The sequence below is a fragment of the Jaculus jaculus genome, chromosome 5 (assembly GCF_020740685.1).
Source record: "Jaculus jaculus isolate mJacJac1 chromosome 5, mJacJac1.mat.Y.cur, whole genome shotgun sequence".
Lineage (NCBI taxonomy): Eukaryota > Metazoa > Chordata > Mammalia > Rodentia > Dipodidae > Jaculus > Jaculus jaculus.
In genome coordinates, this window is record NC_059106.1 from 3,087,930 (window position 1) to 3,113,232 (window position 25,303).

The window sequence follows — 25,303 nt, forward strand, 5'->3', positions numbered from 1 at the left end:
CCAGCTTCTACATGGGCACGGGGCTGAGCACAGATCCCCAGGCTTGCGCAGCAAGCACCTCACCCACTGAGCCTCCTCCCAGCCTCACGAGTTCTCTTTACGGGAACAGTCCCAAAGACAGAGAATTTGTAATGTTAACAAAATGACAGAATAACTACCTATTAATATATTTCCCAATGTAAAGATGAAAATCCAATTTATATTAAAGTTTAATGAACCAATCCCATTACTTAAGGTATTAGACATGTTTTCCCCCCTTATTAGAGACTGTACTTTGAAATTTTAAATTTTGATTAAGTGTAAAATAAAAACAAAAGCCAGGCATGGTGGCGCACGCCTTTAATCCCAGCACTAGGGAAGCAGAGGTAGGAGGATCGCTGTGAGTCTGAGGCCACCCTGAGACTACATAGTGAATACCAGGTCAGCTTGGGCCAGAGTGAGACTCTACCTCGAAAAACCTAAATAAATAAATAGATAATAAAAATAAAAAAATAAAAACAAAGCCAAACTCACATTTAAGCATTTTGACTTTTTTCTTCACATGAACATAAAGAGATGCAGGCAACTGCTCTCAATCAGTTGGTGTGGGCAGACCACCGCTCCACATGCAAGCTGGGCAGCTCAAGGAGATGGTCTTGTCAGTATGATGTGCTGGCTGAAAACTTTCCATTTGCTGAGGTAGGAGAGTTTCTCAGAGTTTTGCTTTTCTCCCATTCTCTGTGTGTGTGCAGGCATACACACATGCACAGGCCAGAGAACAACCTCAAGGGCAGCAATGAAACCCTGGCTTTTAAAAATCATCTATTTACTAATTCGTTCATTTATTTTCAAGCAGAGAAAGAGAGAGAGAATGAATAGGCTTGCCAGGCCTCCTGCCACTGCAAACAAACTTGAGATAAATGCGCCACTTTGTGCATTAGGCTTTATGTGGGTACTGGAATTGAACCCGAGCTGTCAGGCTTTGGAAGCAACCACCTTTAACTGCTGAGACATCTCTCTAACCCTGAGGGTTTTTAACAGACTGGAGGGAGTAAGGTGGTATGACCAGCAGATGCCATGTGTGGCCCTACACTGCGTCCAAGAAGAGAGACATCTGTGGAAACACTGGTAAAAGACAAACGCTGTGCGCACCGATGTCCATTTCCTTATTCATGGCATTGAATGGGGCTCTGCAGGTTATGGCTAATGGAAGCTACACCTGAACTCTAAATTAACTGGATGTGATAAGTCACACCTTTAATCCTAGCACTAGGGAGGCTGAGGTGGGATGAGTGGCATGAGTTCGAGGCCAGCCAGGTTTATGCAGTGCATTCCAGGTCAGCCGTGGGTACAGTGAGACCCTGCCTAAAACAAAGAAAGAACAAGAAAATACCCGGCATGGTGCCAGATGGCTGTTTGACAAGCCTTGGTGAGGTGGAGTGTTGTCCGAATGGAAAATACCCTCACAGGTTCATGTGTCTGAACACTTGGCTCTCTGTTTGTGTTTAGGAAGGCTGTGGAGCCTTTAGCAGGTAGAGTCTTGCTGGAGGAAGTGGGTCACTGGAGGAGACCCCAAGGTTCTATGGTCTGGTCTTATTTCTTATTTACCCTCTGCTTCCTGACTATGGATTTAATGTGCCCAGCTTGGCTTCATGCTCCTGCCACCATGCCTTCTGCACCATGAGGGACTCTACCCTCTGGATCTCAAAGTAACTAATACATGGAGGCAGAAGGATCCAGAGTTCAAGGTCATCCTTGGCTACAAAGTAAGTTTGGGACCAGCTTGGGAAACATGAGACCATGCTGAGAGATGAATGAATCAATGTCAAATTCAACAACTCTACTTATAAGCAAGCACCTGACAGAATTGGAGGCAGAAGCTCAGGTACTTGTAGAGCAGTGTTCATAACAGAATTATTCACAATGGGCAAAAGATGACAACAGCTCACATGTCCATCAGCAGTGAGCGAGGAACCTCAATGCAGTGCGGCACATGACCCAACACTGATGCTAAAGAAGGAGGGAGACTCTGGCACCTGCTACAACATGCAAACGTGCTGAGTGGATGACAGCAACCACCACCCGACTGCACTTGCATCCAATACTGAGTCTAGGCAAGTTCACAGAGACATGAAATAGAAGTCATCCAGGGCTAGTGGGGGGAGGTTTCCTAACAGGACCAGAGGGATTTTTTGATGGGGAGGCATTATGAATGAATTTTGGAAATGGATAATATTGATGACAGAAGAACACCACAACTTACTTACTGCTAGTTGATAGCATACTGAGAATGGTTAAATGTTAACTATAACTAAAAACAACATATATAAGTTGGGAGGAAGTAGAATTGAATGATTTTATATTCTCAATGTAAAATAAATGGGTGATACTGGTGTAAAAATAGACATACAGAATAATGGGACAGAGCAGAACGTCAAGCAATGAATCCATGTATTTATAGTCAACTAACCTCTGAAAGTCTACCAAGAGCTTAAAATAGGCAAGGAGAACTTCTATAGTAAGTAGTGTTGGGAAAACTGATACTCACATGCAGAAGAATGGCAACAGATCTGAATTTCACACCACATACAAAGGTCAACTCAAATGTATTAGATTTAAATCTAAGACTTGAACAGTATAAATAGTAAGGGAGAAAAAAAAAACAAACAGAAAAAGCTTGTTTTGAGTGTGTATGTGTGCCTTCCTTCCTTCCTTCCTTCCTTCCTTCCTTCCTTCCTTCCTTTTCTCCCTTCCTTCCTTCCTTTTTGTAGGTTCTCGCTCTAGACCCAAGCTGATCTGAAGTTCACTCTGTAGCCTCAGGGTGGCCTTGAACTCACAGTAATCTTCCTACCTCTGCCTCCTGAGTGCTGGGATTAAAGGTATGCACCACCATGCATGGCTGTCACACACCCTTTTTGAGACAGGTCCCTCACTGGCCTGGAACTTGCCAAGTAATTTAGACTGGCTGGCCAGTGAGCCCCAAGGATCCACTTGTTTCTGCTTCCCTAACACTGAAATTACCAACTGAGCCATCTCCTCAGCTCAAGGAAAAGCTTCTTGTGCTAGTTTGGGCAATGACTGCTTTGATCCTCAAAGCATAGGCAATGAGGGCAAAAACAGGCAATGGGACAGCAAGCTATGAGGTTTTTGCAGATTAACATATAGAATGAGAAAAAAATATTTGCAAATTACAGATATGAGAAGGGGTTAATACCCAAAATATCTACAGAACCTTTATCTCTCAATAGCAAAAGAATCTCCAACAAATCCTATTTAAAAACAGCCTAAGGACGTGGGTAGACATTTAATAAGAGACATCCAAACGGCAACAGATATATGAAGAGGGACAGCATTAACCATCAGAGAAATGCAAATCAAAGCCACAGCGAGATATCACCTCCAGCCTGTCAGAGTGACTTTTATCAAAAAGACAAAAGATAATGAGCACTGGCCAGGATGTGGCCAAAAGGGATGCCTCCTACAATGTGGGTGGGAATATCAATTACCATAGCCAGGATGGGAAGCAGTATGGCAGTTTCTCATAAAACTGAAAATGGAGTTACCCTAGGAACCGAACATTGCGCTGTACCAGATGCATGTCCAAAGGACACGGGATCATGCACCAAGGAGACATCCATAGGCCCACGTGCACGTGGCGCTGGGCACAAAAGCCAGGATGTGGAAACGACCCACAAGAGAGGAACAAATAACAGAAATCGGTCTATCCAATGGAATACTGTCTTCCCTGAGAAAAGTAGGAAGCTCTGCCATGCCCGACAACACGGACGGCCCAGGAGGTCATTACACTGACACAGCCAGAAGCCTACTGTGAGGTCTCGTTTCCATGGGGAGTCTAGCGCAGCTGCACTCTGCGAGAGGGCTCTGGAGGGTGCGGGGCTGGGCTGGGCTGGACTAGGATAGTGCATCTGAAAGCATCAAGTTTCAACTGTAAACAAACTAGCCTCGTGACTACTGTTAGCACTACTGCATTACTGAGTCGCAGTCGGCCAAGGGGGCCGACCTGTAGTGTTCTCCACATACAGACAGACACGAGCAAGGACCCATGTAAAGCGCTTCACGTGTTAACTGGCTTGACTGTGGTGACCATTTCATAACGTGCATGTGCATCAAACTGTACAACTTAAACATATACCGCTTCTGTTTGTGAAAACAAAGAAAGGAACAGAAACCTATGGATGAGTTAGGTCTATTTTGTACCCCAAGCTCTAAAGTTTCAAAAGAAGTTAGTGAGCCACAGGTTAAAGTAGAGATGGTCTCATTGCTATGGGATGTCCTTTAGACCATGGCCAAAAAGTAATTTCTTCAGTAAAATGTCTGTGATGGTCTCCCTAACCCCTAGGCCCCGACCTGGTCCACAGGTGCATATTAAGTCCTGCTGAGTAATGAATGCATGAAGGAATGAAGTGATAATCTCAAAAGAGGGCACTCCCCCAAATGAAGAGTTCAACTGCATCATGTGAGCAGTTAATCCCTGGTGGATGTCACCTGGCCACAGTTCACTGCTACAGATGATTTATGGGTCTTGACCATGGTAAGTGGGGCTGGAGGAAAGACGTCTTAGGGTGATAAATGCTGTAAACTGGCAACTCCTGACTCATCCAACAGAATAATCACTGAAAATGCATTTCATTTTGGGTACAGATTTAGGGAAGGTTTAAGCCCAAAAGAGTTGAAAAGCAGCAGAACTGAAAAACAAATGTTTAGGGTAGGGGTGAGGGGATGGAGGGAAGGAGAGGATGGAGAAATACTGTCTTCTGAACATTAAGGGCCCGTGCGACCATGACCTCCCAGTGACTGTCATGACCTGCACAATATCGGACCCATCACCATTCTGTCATGGGTGGTGGAGGACAAAAAAGGAATGAAAATTTAATAGGAATTATTTGAAAAGAAGAGGGGATTCAGTGGAAAGGAGGTGGAAGAGGGCCACAAAGGAGGCTTGGGATGAGATTATGATCAGAGCACATTATATACATGCATAAAAATTGTCAATAAAATGTATTTTTAGGGCTGGAGAGATGGCTCAGTGGTTAAGGTGCTTTCCTGCAAAGCCTAATGACTTGGGTTTGGTTCCCTAGTACCCACTTAAAGTGGATGCAAAAAGGGGCACATGCATCTTTAGTTCATTTGCAGTGGCTAGAGGTCCTGGCACACACATACTCTCTCTTTCTCTCTCTCCTGTCTGAATCTCTCTACTTGCAAATAAATAAATATGATTATTTTATTATTTTTTGTTTGTTTGTTTTTTCAAGGTAGGGTCTCACTCTAGCTCAGGCTGACCTGGAATTCACTATGGAGTCTCAGGGTGGCCTCGAACTCACGATGATCCTCTTACCTCTGCCTCCCCAGTGCTGGGATTAAAGGCGTGCACCACCACACCCAGCTAAATATTATTTTTTTTTAATTTTAGGAAAAACAAGGGGCTGGAGAGATTTCTCAGTGGTTAAAGGTGCTTGCTAGCAAAGCCGGATGGCCTGGGCTCAATTCCCCAGTACCCACATAAGCCAGGTGCACAAAGTGGCTTATGCATCTGGAGTTCCTTTGCAGTGACTAGGGGCCCTGGCACACCCATACTCAAATAAATAAAATATTCTTAAGTTGTTTTTTTTTTGGGGGGGGTTTCAAGGTAAGGCCTCTAGTTCAAGCTGACCTGGAATTCACTATGTAGTCTCAGGCTGGCTTCGAACACAGTGATCCTTCTACCTCTGTCTCCTAAGTACTGGGATTAAAGAAGTGTGCCACCACACCCGGCTTAAAGTTGTTTTTTCTTTTTAAGAAAAAAGAAAAGGGCTGGAGAAATTGCTTAACAGTTAAAGGTGCTTGCTAACAAAGCCTGATAGCCTGGGGCCAATTCTCCAGGCCCCATGTAAGCCAGGTGCAGAGTAGCACGTGCATGTGGAGTTCCTTTGCAGCGGCAAGAGGCCCTGCCTGGCACACACCTTTCCTCTCTTGCATTCTCTCTCTCTCCTTGCAAATTATTATTATTTTTTTTTAAAGAAAAGAAAAATAAGCCCTTAACAGCAGCCACTATGAGGGTAGGAAGACAGTGCATTCAGCGAAGTGTTGGCCTCCCAAATATGAGGGCCGGAGTGTGAATTCCAGTACCCCCGTGAAAATGTCAGGTGTAAGGTGTGTGTCTGTAATTGCAGCTCTGCAGAGGTGAAGCCAGGAGGCCCCTGGAGCTCACTGGCTGGCGATCCTAATGGGTTATCTACAGGTTAATGAGAGAGTCTGCCTCCAAGGAGGTGGATGGGGTTCCTAAGAATGACACCTGATGTGTCCCACTGAGAGGGAGTCAGGTAGCTCTTTTAGGCAGTTGGGGTGACTGCACCCCTGAAAGTAAAATGACAGGCCAGGATGGTCTGCACTTGCTAGAGATCAAAGGATCATCTGACTTCTGATCTCTTGCCTGGTTCCCTAGACCTGTTTTTCCACAAACAACCTGGGCCCCTCCTGGGAGGGAGGTCTTTCCTAGGGTTTAAACTTTGTAGCCCCTGGAAGGTGGTGTCGGGGCTAGCATCTTCCTGAGACAGCCCCTAGCTCTAACCAACCAGGGTCCCTCTGGTTCCCCTGAGCTAGAAGGTAGGGCCCACCACTATAAGGTCGTAAATACATTTATGAAGGGAGGGCATGCTCTCTGTGCTGCCTGGCCTCTCCCGAACTTGCAGCTGCTGGTGAGTTCCTCCTCAGCTTGGCCTAATTCACAGTGCCCTAAATGCTGAGTCATCCCTCCAGCCTTCCCCTATGGTTTGAGTCCCCCCATGTGGGCTCTCAGGCCATGTGAGTACATTCTCTTTTTCCTTGGTTCTATATTTCCTTCAATAAATATAATAATAATTTAATAATTACTCTTCTTAATCTAATTTTATTCAATTCTTTGATTAAAAGTAGAAACAGAGCTGGGTGTGGTGGCGCATGCCTTTAATCCTAGCACTTGGGAGGCAGAGGTAGGAGGATTGTTGTAAGTTCGAGGCCAGCCTGAGACTACAGAGCAAATTCCAGATCAGCCTGGGCTAGAGTGAGACCTTACCTTGAAAAACCAAGAGTGAAAATTACAAAAAAAAGCCAGAAAGAGTACTAATAAGCCTATGGGTTGGGCTTGGGACTTTCCTAACCCCAGCACCTCTTATACTTTGGCCTCCTCACACATGTGCACATGAACTTTTATTTTTTAATAACGTAGGGTCTCGCTGTAGCCCAAGCTGACCTGGACTTCACTCTGTCGTCTCAGGCTGGCCTGGAACTCACAGTGGTTCTCCCACCTCTGCCCCCCAAGTGCTGGGAGTAAAGGTGTGTGCCAGCACGCCCAGCCATATGTACTTTTACACGCACAAACATGCATGAAAAAAAAAGTCATTTCCAAATCATGGGAGGGCTGTCCATCACAGGACTCTCCCAGCTGCAGGCCTCAAGGGGAAAGGATGCCGCTTTAACCTTCCTGCTCATGAGCTGCTTGCAAAGTCATTGACTAACCACCCAGAAATGCTGAAAGAATCAATCAATCTCATGGTTTCCCACACACACCAGTGTCTCCCCAGCCCTAGCTTGATAACCCATATTTAGCTGTAAATGAGTCTGTTGTACCATATGCAATCCAAGTACGCTCTGTGGTAATGCATCACCCACTGCGGGTTTCACAGGCATCTTGGAATATAATCCAAACAGGGCTTCTGCATGGGCTAAAGCAAAGGCAGGCTGCTTCATGGAATGGCCCTGCTGGCGGTGGTCTGAAAACCAGGCACATTTCCTCCATCACCTATGATCAGTCTTCTTTCTTTCTTTTTTATTTATTTGTTTATTTATTTTACTGACAACTTCCATGATTGTAAACAATATCCCATGGTAATTCCCTCCCTCTCTCCACTTTCCCCTTTGAAACTCCACTCTCCATCATATCCCCTCCCTCTCAATCAATGACCTTGGAATGACTCAGAAGGCATCATGGTGCTAGAAAGAAGTGACAGGAGTGCTCAGCACTGCAATATCTCTATCACATCTTCCAAGGCTCAGGGTCCATTGTGGAAGAGGTGGTGGAAAGAATGTAAGAGCCAAAGGAAGGGTGGGACTCCTTACCACATGCTCCTCCAGATACAAAATGGCCTGGATATCCATGACCTCACAGTGCCTGACACTACCTACACAAGACCATCATAAGAGGAAAAGATCAAGACATCAAAATAAAAGAGACTGGTTGAGAGGGGAAGGGGACTTGATGGATAGTGGAGTTTGTAGTTTCTTAATGTTCTGAGAACACCATGGACTGCTGTTCTTCTCCAAAGACCATCATGCATGTCTTTACAAACACTGCTGGTGATCTCCTCATCCCTAAACTCCATGCATCAGAAAATCAAAGGTCAGTTGCGGTCAAAACGCTGAGGTGTCTATGTTCCCTTCAGATGTGGCTGGCAGAGAGTGAAAAGACTTCTTACTCCGTGAACCTGGTCCTGCCACCAACAAGGGGGGCTACAATGCTCCTCACGTCTGAGCTTCGGGGTCAGCCTTCCAAGTCCCGCTCCATGTGGTGTGGGGGGGGCTCAATGGATAGAGTACTTGCCATGCAAGCATGAGGGCCTGAGTGGATCCTCAGACCCCAGCCAAGAACCAGAAGCTGTGGTGGGCTTCTGGAATCCCAGGGCTTCTATGGTAATAAGGAAGGAGGAGGCAGGAGAATTTCCTAGAAGCTCATAGGCCAGCCCTCCTGGAGGATGGAGCGTGAACAACAAAATGCTTGGGAATTCGCCTCAAGTGCGGAGGAAGGCAAGGGCAGACACCAACAGCCATCCTCGGCCCTGAACAGGCATGCTGGGGAAGTGTGCACACACACACACCGAGCAAGTCCTCTTCCTTCGAGTTAAGCAAAGTTAACAAGACAGTTGGCTCTCTCATATCCATGGGTTTTGCACTCACAGATGGAAATGTATTTAAATAAAGTTAAAACAATTCATTGTACTGGTTCAGTCACACATACATGAGGACCTGAGTTGGATCCCCAGAACTCCCATGAAGAGACCAGGCATGGTGGCATGGGCTTACAACCATGAAGCTGGGGATGAGGATCCCTGGGCTTGCTGACCAGCTGGTCTAGCCTAGTTAGGTAAGGTCCAAGCCAATGAGAGACTCTGTTTCCAAAAAAGGTATATGGTGTTCTTACAAAACAATGCTGGAGGCTGTCTTCTGGACTCCACATGCATGTCACATGAACACAAACACATGTACCCACATACGCACACACATTAAGCACAGATGCATCTGCATGGGACCTTTGAAGACTTTCCCCGGTCTCCTAAACAATTCAGAATAGCGACTTATGTAGTACTTATAATGGATGACATTTCATAAGTGCTTGAGAGCTGGTGGAGTCCATGGATGTGTCGGTCATGGGCACTTGGCATGGCACTATGTGAGTGGGCTGGAAAGCCCTCCCCACACAGCGAGCGCTGGCTGCACCCACACTGGCACTCAAGCAACCGTGACCAGTTGTCTTGCTGTGCAGGGCTGGTCAGGCGCTCAGGAGCTCCTGCACTCTGGCATGAGCTACAGGCCAGCCATCTTGCTGTGGTATTGAAAGCAGAATGACTTTGATACTCACCTCTCTCAGTGTTGGCTTGCCAATGAAGAAGTCTGTGTTTTTGCTGCTTTTGGGTGGGTTGAACTTGGGATTCAGAAAAGCGCATCCATTTGCAATAGCCTCCAGGGGCGCCGGGCCCTCATAGGGGAATCCAAGCCCAACAAACAGCTGTAAGACAGGAGAGCACACACTTAGGACGGTACAGCCAGCACCAGCCTCCGGCTCCCAGAAGGCTGTGCTGTGGTCCACTCCTGAGGAGGCCTCTGACATGCTGGAAGGGTCCCAGGCCTTGCGGTGCTGGTGGGTGCCAGATGGGACAAGGAGAAGCGGCATGTACCAGGATCTGAAAACCACCATCGAGATGACTCAGCTAGCTATGTTATTCTTCACTAAGAAAGTAAAGTGTTGGAGAGGGGGTAAGGACGGGGAATGGCGGGGGGGGGGGGGGTCGGAGTTTTAAAAGAAAAACAACAACAGAACCCAAGACCCAACAATCATCTTTCTGTAACTCACCAGAAAGACATTTGCTTCACTACACAGGAGGTTCCTTCATTGAAGCAGCAAAACAAGAGGCCCTTTCAGGGACTCTGGGTCTGAGGGACATGAGGGTCACTTGGCAGTTTGATTACAGTTCAAATAGAAGTGCTTTCAAACCAGGGGAGGTTAGTAAACACAAGTTTTCATCATGGGGTTTTCCCTGGGGTGCACCATGGGGCTGGCAGGGCTTTTATTTACCCCTCGGTGGGTGACAGGGGCATCAGTTTCTCAGCTAACACACGCTCCCGCAGGCGGACCATAGGTGGCAGCAGAGGCCTGCTCGCAAAGTCCAAGGAGCACCTGCAGCAGTAAAGAGCCGCCACTGTAAGAAAGGGGACATGCCCCTGTGGCTCAGCGGCTCAGGTGCCTGGGTCCAAAAGATGCAACAGTCCCTGCCTACCCTAGGTGTGAGAATGTCACACACTGCTGTTTCCAGGCAGGGTCCAAAATGGGCTTGGTGACACCTGCTCTCTCTGGCCATATTAAGGAGACAAGTCTGCAATGACTCCAGTGCCCAGAGGCACATCAAATGACAAAGCCACCCCACTTCTTGTGTTTCCTTTCATGCTGAGGAGAACACAGGTAGCCCGGACGCAGGCCCTGAGACCACAGGGGACTTGCAGTGTGCTGGACCCTCCGTACCCCAGCCTTCTTGCAGCAGCTTTTGCAGTGTTTTAAAGAAAGTTTTGCTAGAGAGTGCTGGGTCCCAGCTGCCTGGATCCCTGGGCAACGTGGAAGATGCAGAGTATCAAAAGCCTGGGGGAGGGGAGGATGGTCCACATCTAATGTGTTGGAGAATCCCAAAGCTCCCAAAGGAATTCTGGGGCAAAACTCCTAAAATCTCAAGTTTTCTGGAGCAACTCTTATTTTTTCCCTGCAGGTGTATGTGAGTGTGGGGCGCGGGTGTGTGGAGGCCAGAGGCCGACCTTGGATGTCTTTCTCGGTGGCTTTCCTTCTTGTTTTGGAGACAGGGATCTGGCAAGTCTCAAGGGTCCTCCTGGCTCTGCTTTCCCAGCACCAGGATTACAGGGACCCACATGGCTCTTAGCTAGGTGTTAGAGACCCTCACGCTTGCGTGGCATGCACTGTATCATGGAGCCATCACCCCAACCTCCCTGCTCTATCAAATTCTGTTTTGTGCACAACATTTCTAGGATTTTGGGAGGAATTTCATTTTCTGAAAACCATGACTTCATATGGCTGGAGGCATCACAGGGGGCAGGACTGGGAGAAGCATGGCTCTGGAGGCCTGCAGAACTATTCCTGCTGGGGCCGTGGGGCCATGGGAGGAAGACATGGCCCAGGAGCCGGGAAGCTGGGTCTGGAAGGAGGAGAGCTCTCTGATATCTGCAGGCTGCCCATTCTTTCCCAGTGGCCCGAGTGACCGAGTGCAGAGCTAGCCGCTGAGTGCAGGGTGTGGCCTGGCTAAGAAGCTCAGAGGTGGAGAGGTCTGAAAGCAGGCAACGGTGGGGCGGAGTCAACTCCATGACATCCTGAGCTTTATCTGGCAAGAAGAATCCTTAAACTTTTTCATTTCCCAGCACACTTTGGGGGAAGATGTGCCGGCTCTCTAGGAAGGAACAGATGACTTCTGCTATGCTATGGCTGGGCAAAGGCAGACGAGACAGCTATGTGAGAAGAGAGGGCCAGGGGCACAGACTGGGTCTCGACAGGTGTAACAGGAACCTGCGGAGCCTGCCGTATCTGTTGGCCTCAGGAAACCAGGGCCTGTCATGAGGTGCTGACAGTTCCTTATGTCAGTTACCCTCTTGTTCCTGTGACCACATACATAGCAAAAGTAACAAACAAAGAAGGGGGTGACGTTGGCTTACAGCTCCAGGTTACAGACCACCATGGCGCGGAGGCAAGGCGGCAGGAGCGTGAGGTGGTGGTCACGCAGCATCCATAGTCAGGAAGCAGAGAGAGACGAAGGCTGCTGCTCAGCTCGCTTTCTCCTTTCTATTAGCCCAAGACCCTCAACCCTCGGGATGGCACTGCCCACAGTTTGAGTGGGTCTGCCATCTCTATTTACTTAATCTAGAAAACCCTCACAGACATGCCAAGTTGATTTATTTCCATGGTGATTCTAGATCCTGTCAAATTCACAACCAAAGATGGACTGTCACACTCTGCAGCTCTAAATTGTTGAGAAGAACTAGAGAAGTGTAAGAATACAATGCTTGCCCATCTAAACAGAAAATCTTGAGGGGAAAAAATTAATTATCTCCTTTAGACCAACCAATCTGAACTCATTAATTAAAAGGATTTGAGGCTGTTGCTTAATGGACTTGAATATGACCCAGGTTTAATTATATCTGAATAACAATTTGCACCATCTCTTATGCCCTGCTGGCACCAGAACAGCTCAGTACATATAAAACAAACACTTGGGGCTAACTCTCCCAAACCTCACCATTATCCAAGGAAGTTTAAGCAAATACTACACAAATTCTTGGCAATGAGTTTTCTCGCCACGCTAATTAGGAGAAAGGAAATGTATGACTTGGAAACATTGAAATAGTAGTTTTCTGTCACTTTGGTCCACAAGCAATTTTTCTTTGTTCCTGTGTATTCATGACCTGTTAAATCACAATGGAGCAGATTTATGAAGGTCAAATATGTAGAGGAAAGTCAACACCTCCATCTAGAAACCTCTACCTGTTTATGGCCTTGCCACCCCATGGTACTCGGACCATGCCAGATTGCTGACCTGGAGCTCACCATGGAGGTGAGACTGGCTGGGGTGTCCTTGGGAGCCCCAATATCTACTTGTCTCCATCTCCGCAGAGCTGGGATTAAGGCTGTCATCACCATACCCGGCACCTTTACATAGATACTGGTGACAAAACTCAGGTCCCCATGCTTGTAAGGCACGCACTTTACTGACTGCGCCTTCCCTCCAGCCCCAAATGGGCTATCAGAGACTAGATTCACCAAAGGCAACTGTATGAACACAGTATAGATTTGGTCAGTTTCAGGCCCTTCTTTTACTTTCCTTTCTTCCTTCTTTCCTCCCTCTCTCCCTCCCTTTTCCTCTTTCCTTCTCCCCTTCCTCTCTCTTACTGGAAATGAACCCAGAGCCTCATTGGTGCTGTGCTAGAAGTATATCATGGTGACACCTCAGCCTCTTACAGCCACTTTTGATGAGAAACATTGAAATTTTTATCTTAGGAAAAATAAATAGTTTTTGTTTTAGAAAAAAATATTTTAGAAAAATTAAAACTTAGACCCACAGAAGCTCAGTGTACATTTTTCTGCTCATTATTAATTACCGCTACCCACTGTAGGCTGGGTCAGGAGGAAGTATGAGCAATGAATTAACTTCAGCTTAACCATCTGGGGGGGTGTGTGTGTTAAATGTCAGATGTCCTCCACAGGCTCATGTGTTTGAACACTTGGTCCCCAGCTGATGATGGTTTGGGAAGGTTGTAGAACTTCAGGAGATGCAGCCTTGCTGGAGGAAGCAGGTCACTGGGGGTGGGGCTTAAGGTCATATATCCTGCCCCACTTCCTGCCTGTCCTCTGCTTCCTGACTATCAATATGACCAGCTTCCATTCCTTCTCTGTATTAATGGAGTGTAACCTCCTGAATATGTAAACCAAAATAGGCCCTTCCTTTCCTTCTGTACATTGCTTCTGTTCAGGTATTTGTTCTCAGCAATAAAAAAGTAACTAATGTAACAATAAAGTGATTACTGGTACAGTGGTCGGGACAAAGTGATTAACAACAGAGGTTCTATAGACAGGAAGACCAGAGTCCAAGTCCTGATGCCTCCATTTCCTGGTTCAGTAATGACAGAGGTTGCCTGTGCACAGCTTTTCTGACGCTCATTTATAACCTCTTCTCTAGTGGTAGAACCTTGCCGGAGGGTAACACAGGCTCACAGTCTTCTCAGGTACAAAAATGGGGCAAGTAGTACTAAATCTCAGGAGGTTGTCTGTCATGAGAATGAGATGAAATATTTCATAGAAATAACTATTTTTGCCAGGTCTGGCACCTAGTAAACACCTGAAAAACAGTCATCCAAGTTTAAGTTCAGACTCAACTTCATTACACATGACCTTGTAGCACATAGCTGGAGTTTAGGTATGAGACTTTTGTTTCATAAAGTACCTTATGTGTCAGAAGAGGGAGACAATAGAGTTTATGGCGACAGCCACATGGAAGAGCCAGGCCTATTACCTGCATGTTACTGCTAAGGCTTGCCTGGTTATTCTTTATAAAATGGCCAGGAACCATTCTATTTCTAGTAGTGGGTATTCCTTTCGTATGTTTACAAAGAATGCACACAATGGCTGGGGATGGAAGAAAGTTTATGTTTCTGTAAAGTGATGCTGCTGTGGTGGGGAGGGGCTCTGTGGCGTCTCTTCATGCACCTGAGGCCGAGGGAGGAGAACAGCAGGCGCTGGCTAACTGCCCTGCTGTTGGTCCTTCCTCTCATGCTCTCCGCTCTCCCTCACTCTGCTAGGGACCATCTAGGGCAGAGCTAAGGCATCAGAGGTTGTAACAATGATGCTTAATACATGTGTCTTCGTGTGACAAAGTGGCCAAATTGGCCACTAAATCGGTGTTTTTTGGAGACCAGCTCCCTGGGGAAGACTCTTGACTTTTCCCAGTGACCTTGGTGCCTTGCCAGGGATGAAGTGAACCACACCAAAACCACCACGACACTTTCATCATTTGAAAGCCCACAATACCAAACAGAATGCATTATATGCATGTCAATTTATTCAGTCTGAGATGGAGAAGAGAGTATTCTAATAAATTTAAAATCTTCATCATGGTCAGCCTGAAATGCTCACCACTAGGCCAGCAAGAGGATTGTCTTCGGGGTGTGGGGACTGGAGTCCTAGCCAGTCAGAGGATATCATCTTTGTTCTTTGTAGAATGGCATATCAAGTATCTATTACCTTAAAGACTTAGGACCAGAAGTAGTTTGGACTATGGGTCTTTTTAAATTTTGGAATAATTACATAGGCACAGTGAGATATTTTGGGGCTGGATCCAATTCTAAAACTTAATTATGCCTCATATATACCTTATACAAATAGTCTGAAGGCAGTGCTATACATTTTTAGTGCACCTGTATTTTGACTGATCTGTAACATGAGGTCAGGTGCAAAATTTCCCATTATGGCACTATGTTGGCACTGAAAAAAATTTTTTTTTGGATTCTAGGGGCTAGGGATATGTCTCAGTGGTAAAGTGCTTGCCATCTAAACATGAGACCCTGAGTTCAGATGCCCAGAACCCATGTAAAAGCCCCGAGTGGCACTGAATGCTTATAATCCCAGACCAGGAAGAAAGGGACACGCAGATCCCTAGGGCTTGCTGGTTAGCTAGCCTAGATGAACTGGTGATCACTGGGCTCAGTGAGACCTGTCTCAAAAAAACAAGGGAAAGAAGAACCGAGGAAGATAGCAACATCAACCTCGGGCCTCTAAACTCTGCATGCGCGTGGCTCACACGTACTCACAGAGGTTGCATTCTGGGTTTCTTTGGTTTTTCTGATGCCCACATTTGGTGTCGTCAACCTGCATGGCAAGTCTCCTGTGGGGTAGGCACTGGGAAGACACCTGCTGGCAGCACCACTCAAGGCCTCTGAACTCGGAGCTGTCTGTGCGGCACGTCTGGCTTCAAGGGTAGTGGAAACTCAAGTCCTTGTTTTCAGTCAAAACCCAGCCAAGTCTACTGTGAAACCCCACAGCTGGCTGGCTATGTGTTTGGGGGGCAAAGTTGTGAATGGTGAGCATACACTTCACATTAGCCACACCTGTCCAAGCCTCTAGGTGAGCTGATGCGGTGGGAAGCCAGGACTGCCCACATGGTGGGAGGTTTGGGGGAGACAGATCTGAACAACGGCCTCTTCTGTTAGGCCACAGCCAAAATTTGTTCTTCACTGCCAAAAGGAAGCTCAGAGTGATAGAGTCCTTCCTTTCTGGAGTAAGCTGTGAACGCCACATTCAATATGTCACATATAATAAGGAACCACCCCGGGGGAAGAAGGCAGGAGGTGACAATGTTAAAACCGGGAAGGTGGAGAAAGAAACCACATTAAGAAAAACGAAGAACCCAAATCAAAACATGCCACTCTAGTGAGCCGTTGGCTCTAACACTCCTAGCACTTGCTGGACTGAACGGCCTGTCTGTGGTCCTCAGATAACCCATTCCCCCAACTTCACAGCCTTGTTAGAAGTGGATCCCAGAGTCCAACAACTTCATGGCATTTTAAATCCCTTTTTTTTTTATTACATCAAATTTCCTCCCATCTTCTAAAATGCAGAAGTGTGTGAAGGATGTCTGGACCACCAACAGCATGCAAGGGCAAAGTTCTGAAGAGTAAGGGGTTTTCTAGGCTTGACACAGAGATTCAGATGGGGCTGGGGAGACAGCTCAGTGGGTGGGTTCTTGCCATGCAAACAGAAGGACCTGAGTTTGAATTTCCAGCACCCAAGTAAAAAATCCAGGTATGATGTCCTAAGCCTGTATGCCTGGGCTGCAGGGGTGGGGCAGGAAGATCCTCAGGACTTGCTGGCTAGCTAGTTCTAACAGATAGAGAGAGTTCAAGGTTTAGTGAGAAACCTTGTCTCAAAAAAACAAGGTGGGGAGCAACTGAAGAACCCCTACATTGAAGCCGGGTATGGTGGTGCACGCCTTTAATCCCAGCACTCGGGAGGCAGAGGTAGGTGGATCGCCGTGAGTCCGAGGCCACCCTGAGACTCCATAGTGAATTCTAGGTCAGCCTGGGCCAGAAGTGAAACCCTACTTCAAAAAACCAAAAGAAAAGAAAAGAAAAAGAAAAAGAACCCCTACATCGACCACTGGACTCCAAATACTTGTGTAGACACAATGGTGCACAAACAAACCTGTGCTTGCCCACACATATGAACACACATACACGCACATGCACAGCACATCATATACACACCAAAAACTTAAAAAGAGGTTCAAAATGGCTCATGAGTTGAGGATGTCGCTTAGTGGTAATTTACTTCAGCTGACATGCATGAGGGCCTAGGTTCAATTCTCACCCTCGCATTCACAGAGAAAGAGAGAGAACCACTCAAATACAGTAACAAAACTAAAAACTAAATCACAGATGGCCCATAAAGAAGAACCTGGAGCCTGAACAGGATTAAATATCAATCTTCTCTGTGCCTCTGAAGCTCAAGGAGAGAGACGGGACTCGTTTCCCTCTCCAGCTGCATCTGGGGGCTTGCGAGCCTCACTCCTCTCCCAGAAACTGAGCTCTTCAGTCGCTCTGGTTCTCTACTTCCATCGTAGATGGGAATGAATCAATCACGTTTAAATTGCTCGGAGACATGGAGGAAGGAGTTCAAAGCAGAAAAGGTTATAAATGCAAAGACAGACTGGCCTTTTGTGTCATTATTTCAAAACACAAAATTCATTCACTGTAGTGGCTGTTGCTGTGGTCAGCCTGGATGGAGGGTCTCGGTGACACACCACTTCACCCTGTACTGGCTGTGGCTGTGGTTGGCCTGGATGGAGGGTCCTGGTGACACAGCACTTCACCCTCTTCATATTTTGCAGCTATTGAACCTTAATTACTCATGACATTGTCATATATTCCTGTGAGATAAGCAGGTACTCTGCAATCCCATCACTGACTTCCACAAGAGGCACCCATTTTCCAAGGATGAATATATGTCCTTCGTGCTCCAAAACCACAAGCTAAGTCCCTGGCTGCTAGGCTGTCTCCAATGTCAAGGCTGGGTCTTGGGGGGCTTTTGTCCTTGTCCTCTCGTGGACAGGATCTTCATTTTGGCCTATTTCCCAGTCTCTGATGGGGTAAATGGATGGTAGGTAAGGGCTCTTTTAAAATTTGCAAGGCTGAGAGAGACATTCATGAGGCTGAGTTAATCGAAGTGTGTGAGACAGTAATGACACACTGCCGAGAGCCAGTCCTGCCAAATGTTATTTTAAAGGAACTTGAACTTCTTGCACAATTTTATGCATAGAAAATGAAGCAAATAGGAAAAAACAGCTCTGCTGTTAAAGGGCCCAGACATCCCAACGACCGATCCAGAAATGTTAAGCTAAGACAGAAGGTAAGAGGAAGCACATTGTGTGACTGGGACACACGTCGTGAAGGGCCACACACAGCCATCAGATGACAGGTGACCTTGTAAGTATCAGTCTTCATTAGAATAAACAGGGTCATTGGCCAAGGTGATAAAGGATGTGTTAAGCTGTCTTATTTATGGTTGTTGCAGGTTTTTGCTGTTGTTGTTGTTGTTGTTTCTAGGTCAAAACACCCAACCATCAGCTGATAGGAGGAAAGGGTTTATTTTGGCTTACAGCCTCCAAGGGAAGTTTTGTCAAGGACAGGACAGCAGAGTAGAGCCTGGACATCACATCCATTCACAGCAGTTGAGAGGGAGCAGTGAGAGGGAGCTAGCTAGTACACACCCAGTGGGCTGGACTAGACAACCTCAAGGCCCGCCTCAGGGACACACCTCCTCCAGCAAGGCTCCACTTCCCAATGCTCCACCGCTGGGGACCAAGTAGGAGAAACAGGAGGCCTAAGCACGAACACTTGAGGCCACAGGTGGGGGAGGGCACTCACATTCAAACCACCACAATGGCCTCACACAGCAACTCAGAGGTAGGAAGGATCAGTGTGCTTACAGGTGGAGAAACTGAGGCAAAGGACAAGTAGCACTGGCAGGTATCCAGTACGTATGAGGATAGTAAGCCGAGGTCCTAGTAGAGTTTTAGCTTGTGTGTGTGTGTGTGTGCGCGTGCTTGTGCATGCACGCGTTTGTGGAGGCCAAAGGACAAGCTTGGGTGTCATTTCTCGGGAACACTGTGCTTTTTTTTTTTTTTTTTTGGTGACAAGATGTCTCTCTGGCCTGGCATGCTCGGCTACACTGGCTGGCCAGCAACCCCCTGGGATCCTCCTGTTTGTACCTCCTCAGGCTGCACCACCGCATTAGGGCACTTCTCCATGGTTCATGGTTCTGGGGATTGAACTCAAGTCCTGATGCATGTGTGGCAAACACATTACCAAGTGAACTACTTCCCCAGCCTCAGATATTTAATTTCAATAAAAAAAAACTTGAGTTGGAGCTATCTCCATGACAACCTCAGTTTACTGTGGGTAAGCCCAGATGTCTAGAATTCACAGTAACACCTGCTCTGTACATCTCTTAAGGCTACCGTAAGATTCCCATGTGAACGCACCTTCCAAAATTGCAGTATAATGGAAGATTGTATACTGTCACAGGAGTCCATCTGGTCAACCTCTTTCCCACCTTAACCACGTAAGCAGTGTGAGAGACACACTAGACCTGCAACACCCACAGCTATGCATTTGGGAATAGTACAGGAGCGATACACTTTTTCCCTTTGTACAATGCCTGCCTCACAGTGGCTACTCCATAAATATTTCATAAAGTCCATAAATAGGAGCTTATTAAAAATATGAATGAGTGTATGTAGTACACCAGTGTCAGCTGACCCTTCAAAGCCTCTGTGTTACTCATAAGCCCCCTAACTTCATTTGGTACAGAGATCACAAGGATAACTTCCCCATGATGCAAAGCACTCTGTCACTGGGATATAGTTATCAAAATAATCCTCTGGTTCCCTAAGCACCCACACCCTCCCAGTGCTGGGACGACAGACATGTGCCATCACACCCAACTTTTATGTGGGTACTGGGGATCTGAACTGAGGTACTTCACCCACTGAGCCATTCCCCCAGACCTGACATGATTGTTGTTTTTACTTTTACTCTTTGTGATTCTGGGGACAGAACCCACGGTCTTGGATTTGTAGGCAAGCCCTCTACCTTGAAACCGCTCTCCAGTCCTGCTATACATGGCTTCTTTTCTAACTGCACAAAACTACTTTGTTTTCTTTTCTTTTTTTTTTTTTTTTGAGGTAAGGTCTCACTGCAACTCAGGCTGACCTGGAATTTACTCTGTAGTACCAAGCTGGCCTTGAACCATAGCAATCTTCCTACCTCTGCCTCCCAGGTGCTGGGATTAAAGGCGTGTGCCACCATGCCTGGCTAATTGCACAAAACTTTTTTTTTCTTTTTTTGAGGTCTAGTCTCACTCTAGCTCAGGCTGACCTGTAATTCATTCTGTAGTCTCAGGGTAGCCACGAACTCATAGTGATCCTCCTACCTCTGCCTCCTGAGTGCTGGGATTAAAGGCATGTGCCACCACGCCCAGCTCCTGTACAAAACATTCTTAACACAGTCACTGGACAAACCTGCAGCAGCCTTGCCCACTGTTTGCAAGCTTTTTAGGAACAGCTAGTCTGGCAAACTGCTGCCTGGTTGCTGTCCACGGCTTACCCACCGCTGAAAGGAAAGCACGAAACTGACCCCACTGTCACCCCAGTGGGACCATCCATAGACCATGGTGGATGTCTGGACTTACCTTGGTTTCTCGGAGAAGAAACTGCAGGTCCCGCCCACTGAGGATCCCATGGTTTTTCACGTAACTAGGGATGTTCTTTGTGCTAGAGCCATAAACAGTGGCATGCACTTCCATGTACGTGTGAATGATGTCCAAGTAGAACTTCTTATTCTAGAGGGGCGACATGAGCAGAAAGCATTTTATTTCCTTTCATGAGCATAATGACCTGTCTGCTGGGACCAAGCCTTTTGAAAGAGCTCGAGGCCCTCAGAGACAGGAATTAATATTGATTAATATTGAGATATCAGAAGTGTCCCATGTCCTATAAGTAATATCAATTAAGTTCATTCTCTCTCTCTCTCTCTCTCTCTCTCTCTCTCTCTCTCACACACACACACACACACACACACACACACACAGAAAGGGAAGCATTTGGGAAGAAAAAGTGAATCTGTAGAAATGGGAGGGGACAGGTAGGTAACAGTCTGTGAATATGATCCCAGTTCATTATACACATGTGTGAAGATGTCGTGATAAAACCCATTATTGTGCATAATTAACATGTACTCATAACAAACCTTTAAGAAAAAAATTTCTTTTTTATTTAATTTTTCCATGTGTAAGTGCACGCGCACATACATGTGGAGGCCAGAGGCTGGTGCCAGTGTGTTCCTCAGTTGCACCCCACGTTATTTACTGGGACAGGGTCTCTCTCTTAAACTCAGATTTGGCTAGTCTAGTCTAGGTGGCCCGTTTGACCTGGAACTGCCCCGTCTTTGGCCCCCGAGCACTGAGATCACAGCTGGCCACTAGAACAGCTGGCGTTTATGTGGACCCCGGAGGGTCTGAAATCAGGTCCTCACATTTGTGCAGCAAGCACGCTATCCACTGAGCACCCCCCACCCCGCCGCGACCCCTGAAATTTCTTTTAAAAGTAAGACAGCTGGATCCTGAGGGCAAAACCCATCGTCACAACTGTACAAGTCTGAATCAGAAGTAACATATTACGGAAGAGCAGCAGCTCATAGCCAACTCTTTGGAAGTACAGTCCTGTGTAAATTAGCCGGGACCCAACATATTGCTTCTGCGGACTTCCTTATGGGGGAGGAAGTCTGGGAACAAAAGCCTGGAGAAGGCTGTCAGCTGGACTGGAGTACTTATCCAGGACGCTGAGCTGTCCTTCAGGAATACAAACATCCCCAGCTCTTGCCAATATTTCCAGCGATGATTAACTCTGCTGTCAGAACTGAATCCCACTTAGTAGTTTTGAGGCTGGGGGATGGGGAGAGGAGAGGTTCTCACCATATGTACTTTTAAATTTATATTATTTTATTTTATTTGCAAGCAGAGAGAAACAGAGAAGGGGGGAAGAGAGGAGGGGGAGAGAGAGAGAATGGGTACATCAGGGCCTTTAGATACTGCAAGTGAGCTCCAGACTGTGGCACTTTGTGTGTCTGGCTTTATGTGGGTACTAGGGAACTGAGCCCAGGCCATTAGGCTCTGTAGGCGTGCGCCTTAACCACTGGACCATCTCTCCAACCCCACCACCATATGTACTGATACTCAGAAGCTGGAGAGATAAGACTACCCAGGTGGGCCAAAGCAGAGAAAGCACTTCAGCTAGAACGCTGGTGAGCTCGGGAACAGGTGAGGGCACTTACTCTTTTATAAGAAGTGGAAAATGAACTCCCTCCCCATTTTTGGAGGCATTACAGTCCAGGCAGTTTCAAATCAAAGCCACCTGTGCTGCGAGCTCGCTTTCTCTTCCTGTTCTCATTTCCGTGTGACAAAGTTGGACAAGAGGGGTTTCACACAGCTTGGTTGTTTGGGCTTGTGTGTATTTCCTTTGTAATTTGAAAGATTCAAGTTCTGTAATGCATTCCAGTTGTGTATAAGTGGGCCAAGGTTTTGCCATTCTCAGCCTCTTTTCAGACACTCTGGGTAAATCTAATAATAGCTGGGCTTGTTACTTAAGACTGGAGCAGATGTGGAGCGTGGCCCTAACAGCCAGAGGGCAGAGAAGGGAGGCAGCTCTGAAGAAACGGGCCAAGAGTCCTCCCTTGGCCAGCCCGGCCTGGAGCCTGTCACAGCTCTCAACTTGACGGGAAAACTTGCAAGTCAAATACCAGAGGTGTTCACTAATATGGTCTAGGGAGATGGCTCAGCCGTTAAATGCAATTGCTTGCAAAGCCTGCAGGACTGGGTTAGTCCAGGTTCAATTCCCCAGTACCCACATAAAGCCAGATGCACAAAGTGGTACAAACATCTGAAGTTCGTTTGAAGTGGCAAGAGGCCCTGTTGCACCCATTCATTCTCTCTCCCTCTCTCTCTGCTGATAACTTTTTTTAAAAAAGGAAGTACTCGTCAATAGAAACACAGTTCTTAAACTCTATTTTGTGCATCAGAATGACTGCTGGTCAAGGAAACCTCTGTCCACCAGCCCAGCATATGAATGTAATGAATGTTTAAAGCACAGGCTCGATTCTATGTGATGTTCAGTGTGGCTGTGAGATGCTCAGCTCCTAGGTTGAGGAGATGACTCATGGACATCAGTTCATTCCCCAGAACCCACATAGACGTGCCGGCTACCTCTGTACACTTGCAATCTCAGTGCTGGAGGACATACCAGGAGGATCCCTGGGGCTCACTGGCCATCAGTTTAGGCTAATTGGCGAGCTGCAGACCAATGAGAGACCGTCTAAAAGGTGGATATTGTTCCTAAGGGTGTCATCCAAGGTTATCCTCTGGCTTCCACTCGCATGTGTATATGCACCCAAACACACATATGCAACCCCACACAAAGAGGCCGAGCCTATCAAACACCATGGTGCCTTGAATGAGCAGAGCGTCTAACCTTGACTTCCTACTTGAAGCACAAGAACCCTCCGGATTGTCTGCCTGGTAAAGTCAGTCCATGTGAAGGATTCTGGGATACGAATTTTTGTGTTACAAGTATTTGGTAATTCCTGCACTCTGCTGCCTGCTCAGGGACCACTGTCCCCATCCCTTGGGAGGTAGGCAAGGCGCTCTCTAACCCGGCTCACTCCCAGGCTGAGCAGCAGCTCAGAACAATCTGGTGGGCTGAGGCCAACCAAGGCAAGGGGGACAGAGAGAGGAGGGAGAGGAGGACGGGGTGGGGGAAGAGGGAGGAGGCGGAGACAGGAAAACAGGAGTGGGCTGGGGGCGTAGAGCGCTTGCCTAACATGCAGGAACATACCTTCAGCCCTGCGTAAATTGGGAGTTTAAGGTCATCTTCAGTTACATAGTGGGTTCCAGGCCAGTCTGGGTTACATTGTCTCAAAGCACAACTGCATAACAGACAGAAACTAGTGCCCAAGCTGCTGTGGTGGCCACCCACGTGCAGCCGTGGAAACCCTAACCCCTGGGGTCTGTCTCTAGATCCTTAAAATAACAGCAGCTACCCCAACTATTTCCTGATCTGCCCCACATTTTCACTTGAGCTTCTTGGGACAGATCGCAAAAGATCCAAAAGGAGGCCTCTGGGGACATCTTGCTGGCCTTGAAGTGGGGACTGGGAGCAGCCGCAGGCATCTGCCCCTGATGTGAAAAGAGACACCTTCCTGAGAGCAGTCAGTGGCTGACAAGAAAAGGAGGAGCAGCGAGGGGGAGGCAGCACATGGTCTGTGTGGTTTCCATCCTACCAAACAACCTTCACCACAGACCAGAATCCCAGACCCAAGCCTGGGCAAGGAGGGTCACACACGTGCTACAGCCAGAATCTTCTCACACCTTGCTAGGCTCCAAAGGCGATGGGTCTTGTCCACAACCTCCCTAAGGAGGAGGCAGCGTGGAGAGTCCCGCAAAGGGGAATGTTTACCCATGTGTGTGTCTGCAGCTAGGCACAAAAGGGCATGAGCGTGGTGTGACTTCCAGATGCTGCCATTGAGGACAGGTGGCCGCAGAGGAGGGTTAGCAACACCTGCACTATAGAAGTTCTTTGTTAAAATACTGCAAGAAACGAACATCTACAAATTGGAGCAGCGTTTAGAGCTCTGCTATATGAATGTGCCTCCTAAGAGGTCATATGTTGGAAATTCATATGTTAATGGAACTTGGAAATTGGACTTGGGGAGGTAATTCGGATTATTAGATGAAGTTATGAGGGCAGGACCCTTAGGATGGCATTGTGGTTTTGGTTGTTCGTGACCTTCACCTTGTCAGGACGTAGCCGGGAGGAGGCAGAGACCCTCCCCAGCACATGTTGGTACCATGTGCTTGGACTTCCAGCCTCCAGAATTGAAACACATAATTGACATCAACTTCCCAGTCTCAAATATTTTGCCACAGCAAAACAAAAAGTTCAAAGACAATATTTTATAAAGCCTTCTGTACCTTTGATGTCTTTTCTTAAAAAAAAGGTTTTTTTTGTTTATTTAGTTGAGAGTGACAGACACAGAAGGAGGCAGAGAGAGAGAGAGAGAGAGGGAGAGAGAGAGAGAGAGGGAGAGAGAGAGGATGGGCACGCCAGGGCCTCCAGCCACTACAAACGAACTCCAGACGCGTGCACCCCCTTGTGCCTCTGGCTAACGTGGGTCCTGGGGAACCGAGCCTCGAACCTGGGTCCTTAGGCTTCACAGGCAGGCGCTTAACTGCTAAGCCATCCCTCCAGCCCCTTTGATGTCTTTTCTAAGTGAAATGTAAACATTTAACATAGATGACTCCAAGTTGCACCCCACCCCACAGTGGAAGGCTTGGCTGTTGTCACTGAGGGGCTCAAAGGACCCCTTCTTCGCCCTGAAATGTGCCCTCTTATCTAAGTTGACACTGCTGCTACCGCCTTTCCTC

At 47.2% G+C, this 25,303-nt stretch overlaps 1 protein-coding gene across 5 annotated transcripts in view; it reads right to left on the reverse strand.

Annotated features, from left to right (window-relative positions):
- Positions 1-25,303, reverse strand: part of Mgat5 (alpha-1,6-mannosylglycoprotein 6-beta-N-acetylglucosaminyltransferase) — a 307,809-nt gene that overhangs the window by 21,160 nt on the left and 261,346 nt on the right. For all 5 annotated transcript variants that reach the window (XM_045151121.1, XM_045151124.1, XM_004668162.2 and 2 more), the window contains 2 exons: positions 20,519-20,668; positions 9,590-9,736 (listed from right to left, as the gene is read on the reverse strand). In XM_045151121.1, coding sequence (XP_045007056.1) covers positions 9,590-9,736; positions 20,519-20,668 — 297 coding nt within the window. The remainder of the gene's footprint in view (positions 1-9,589; positions 9,737-20,518; positions 20,669-25,303) is intronic.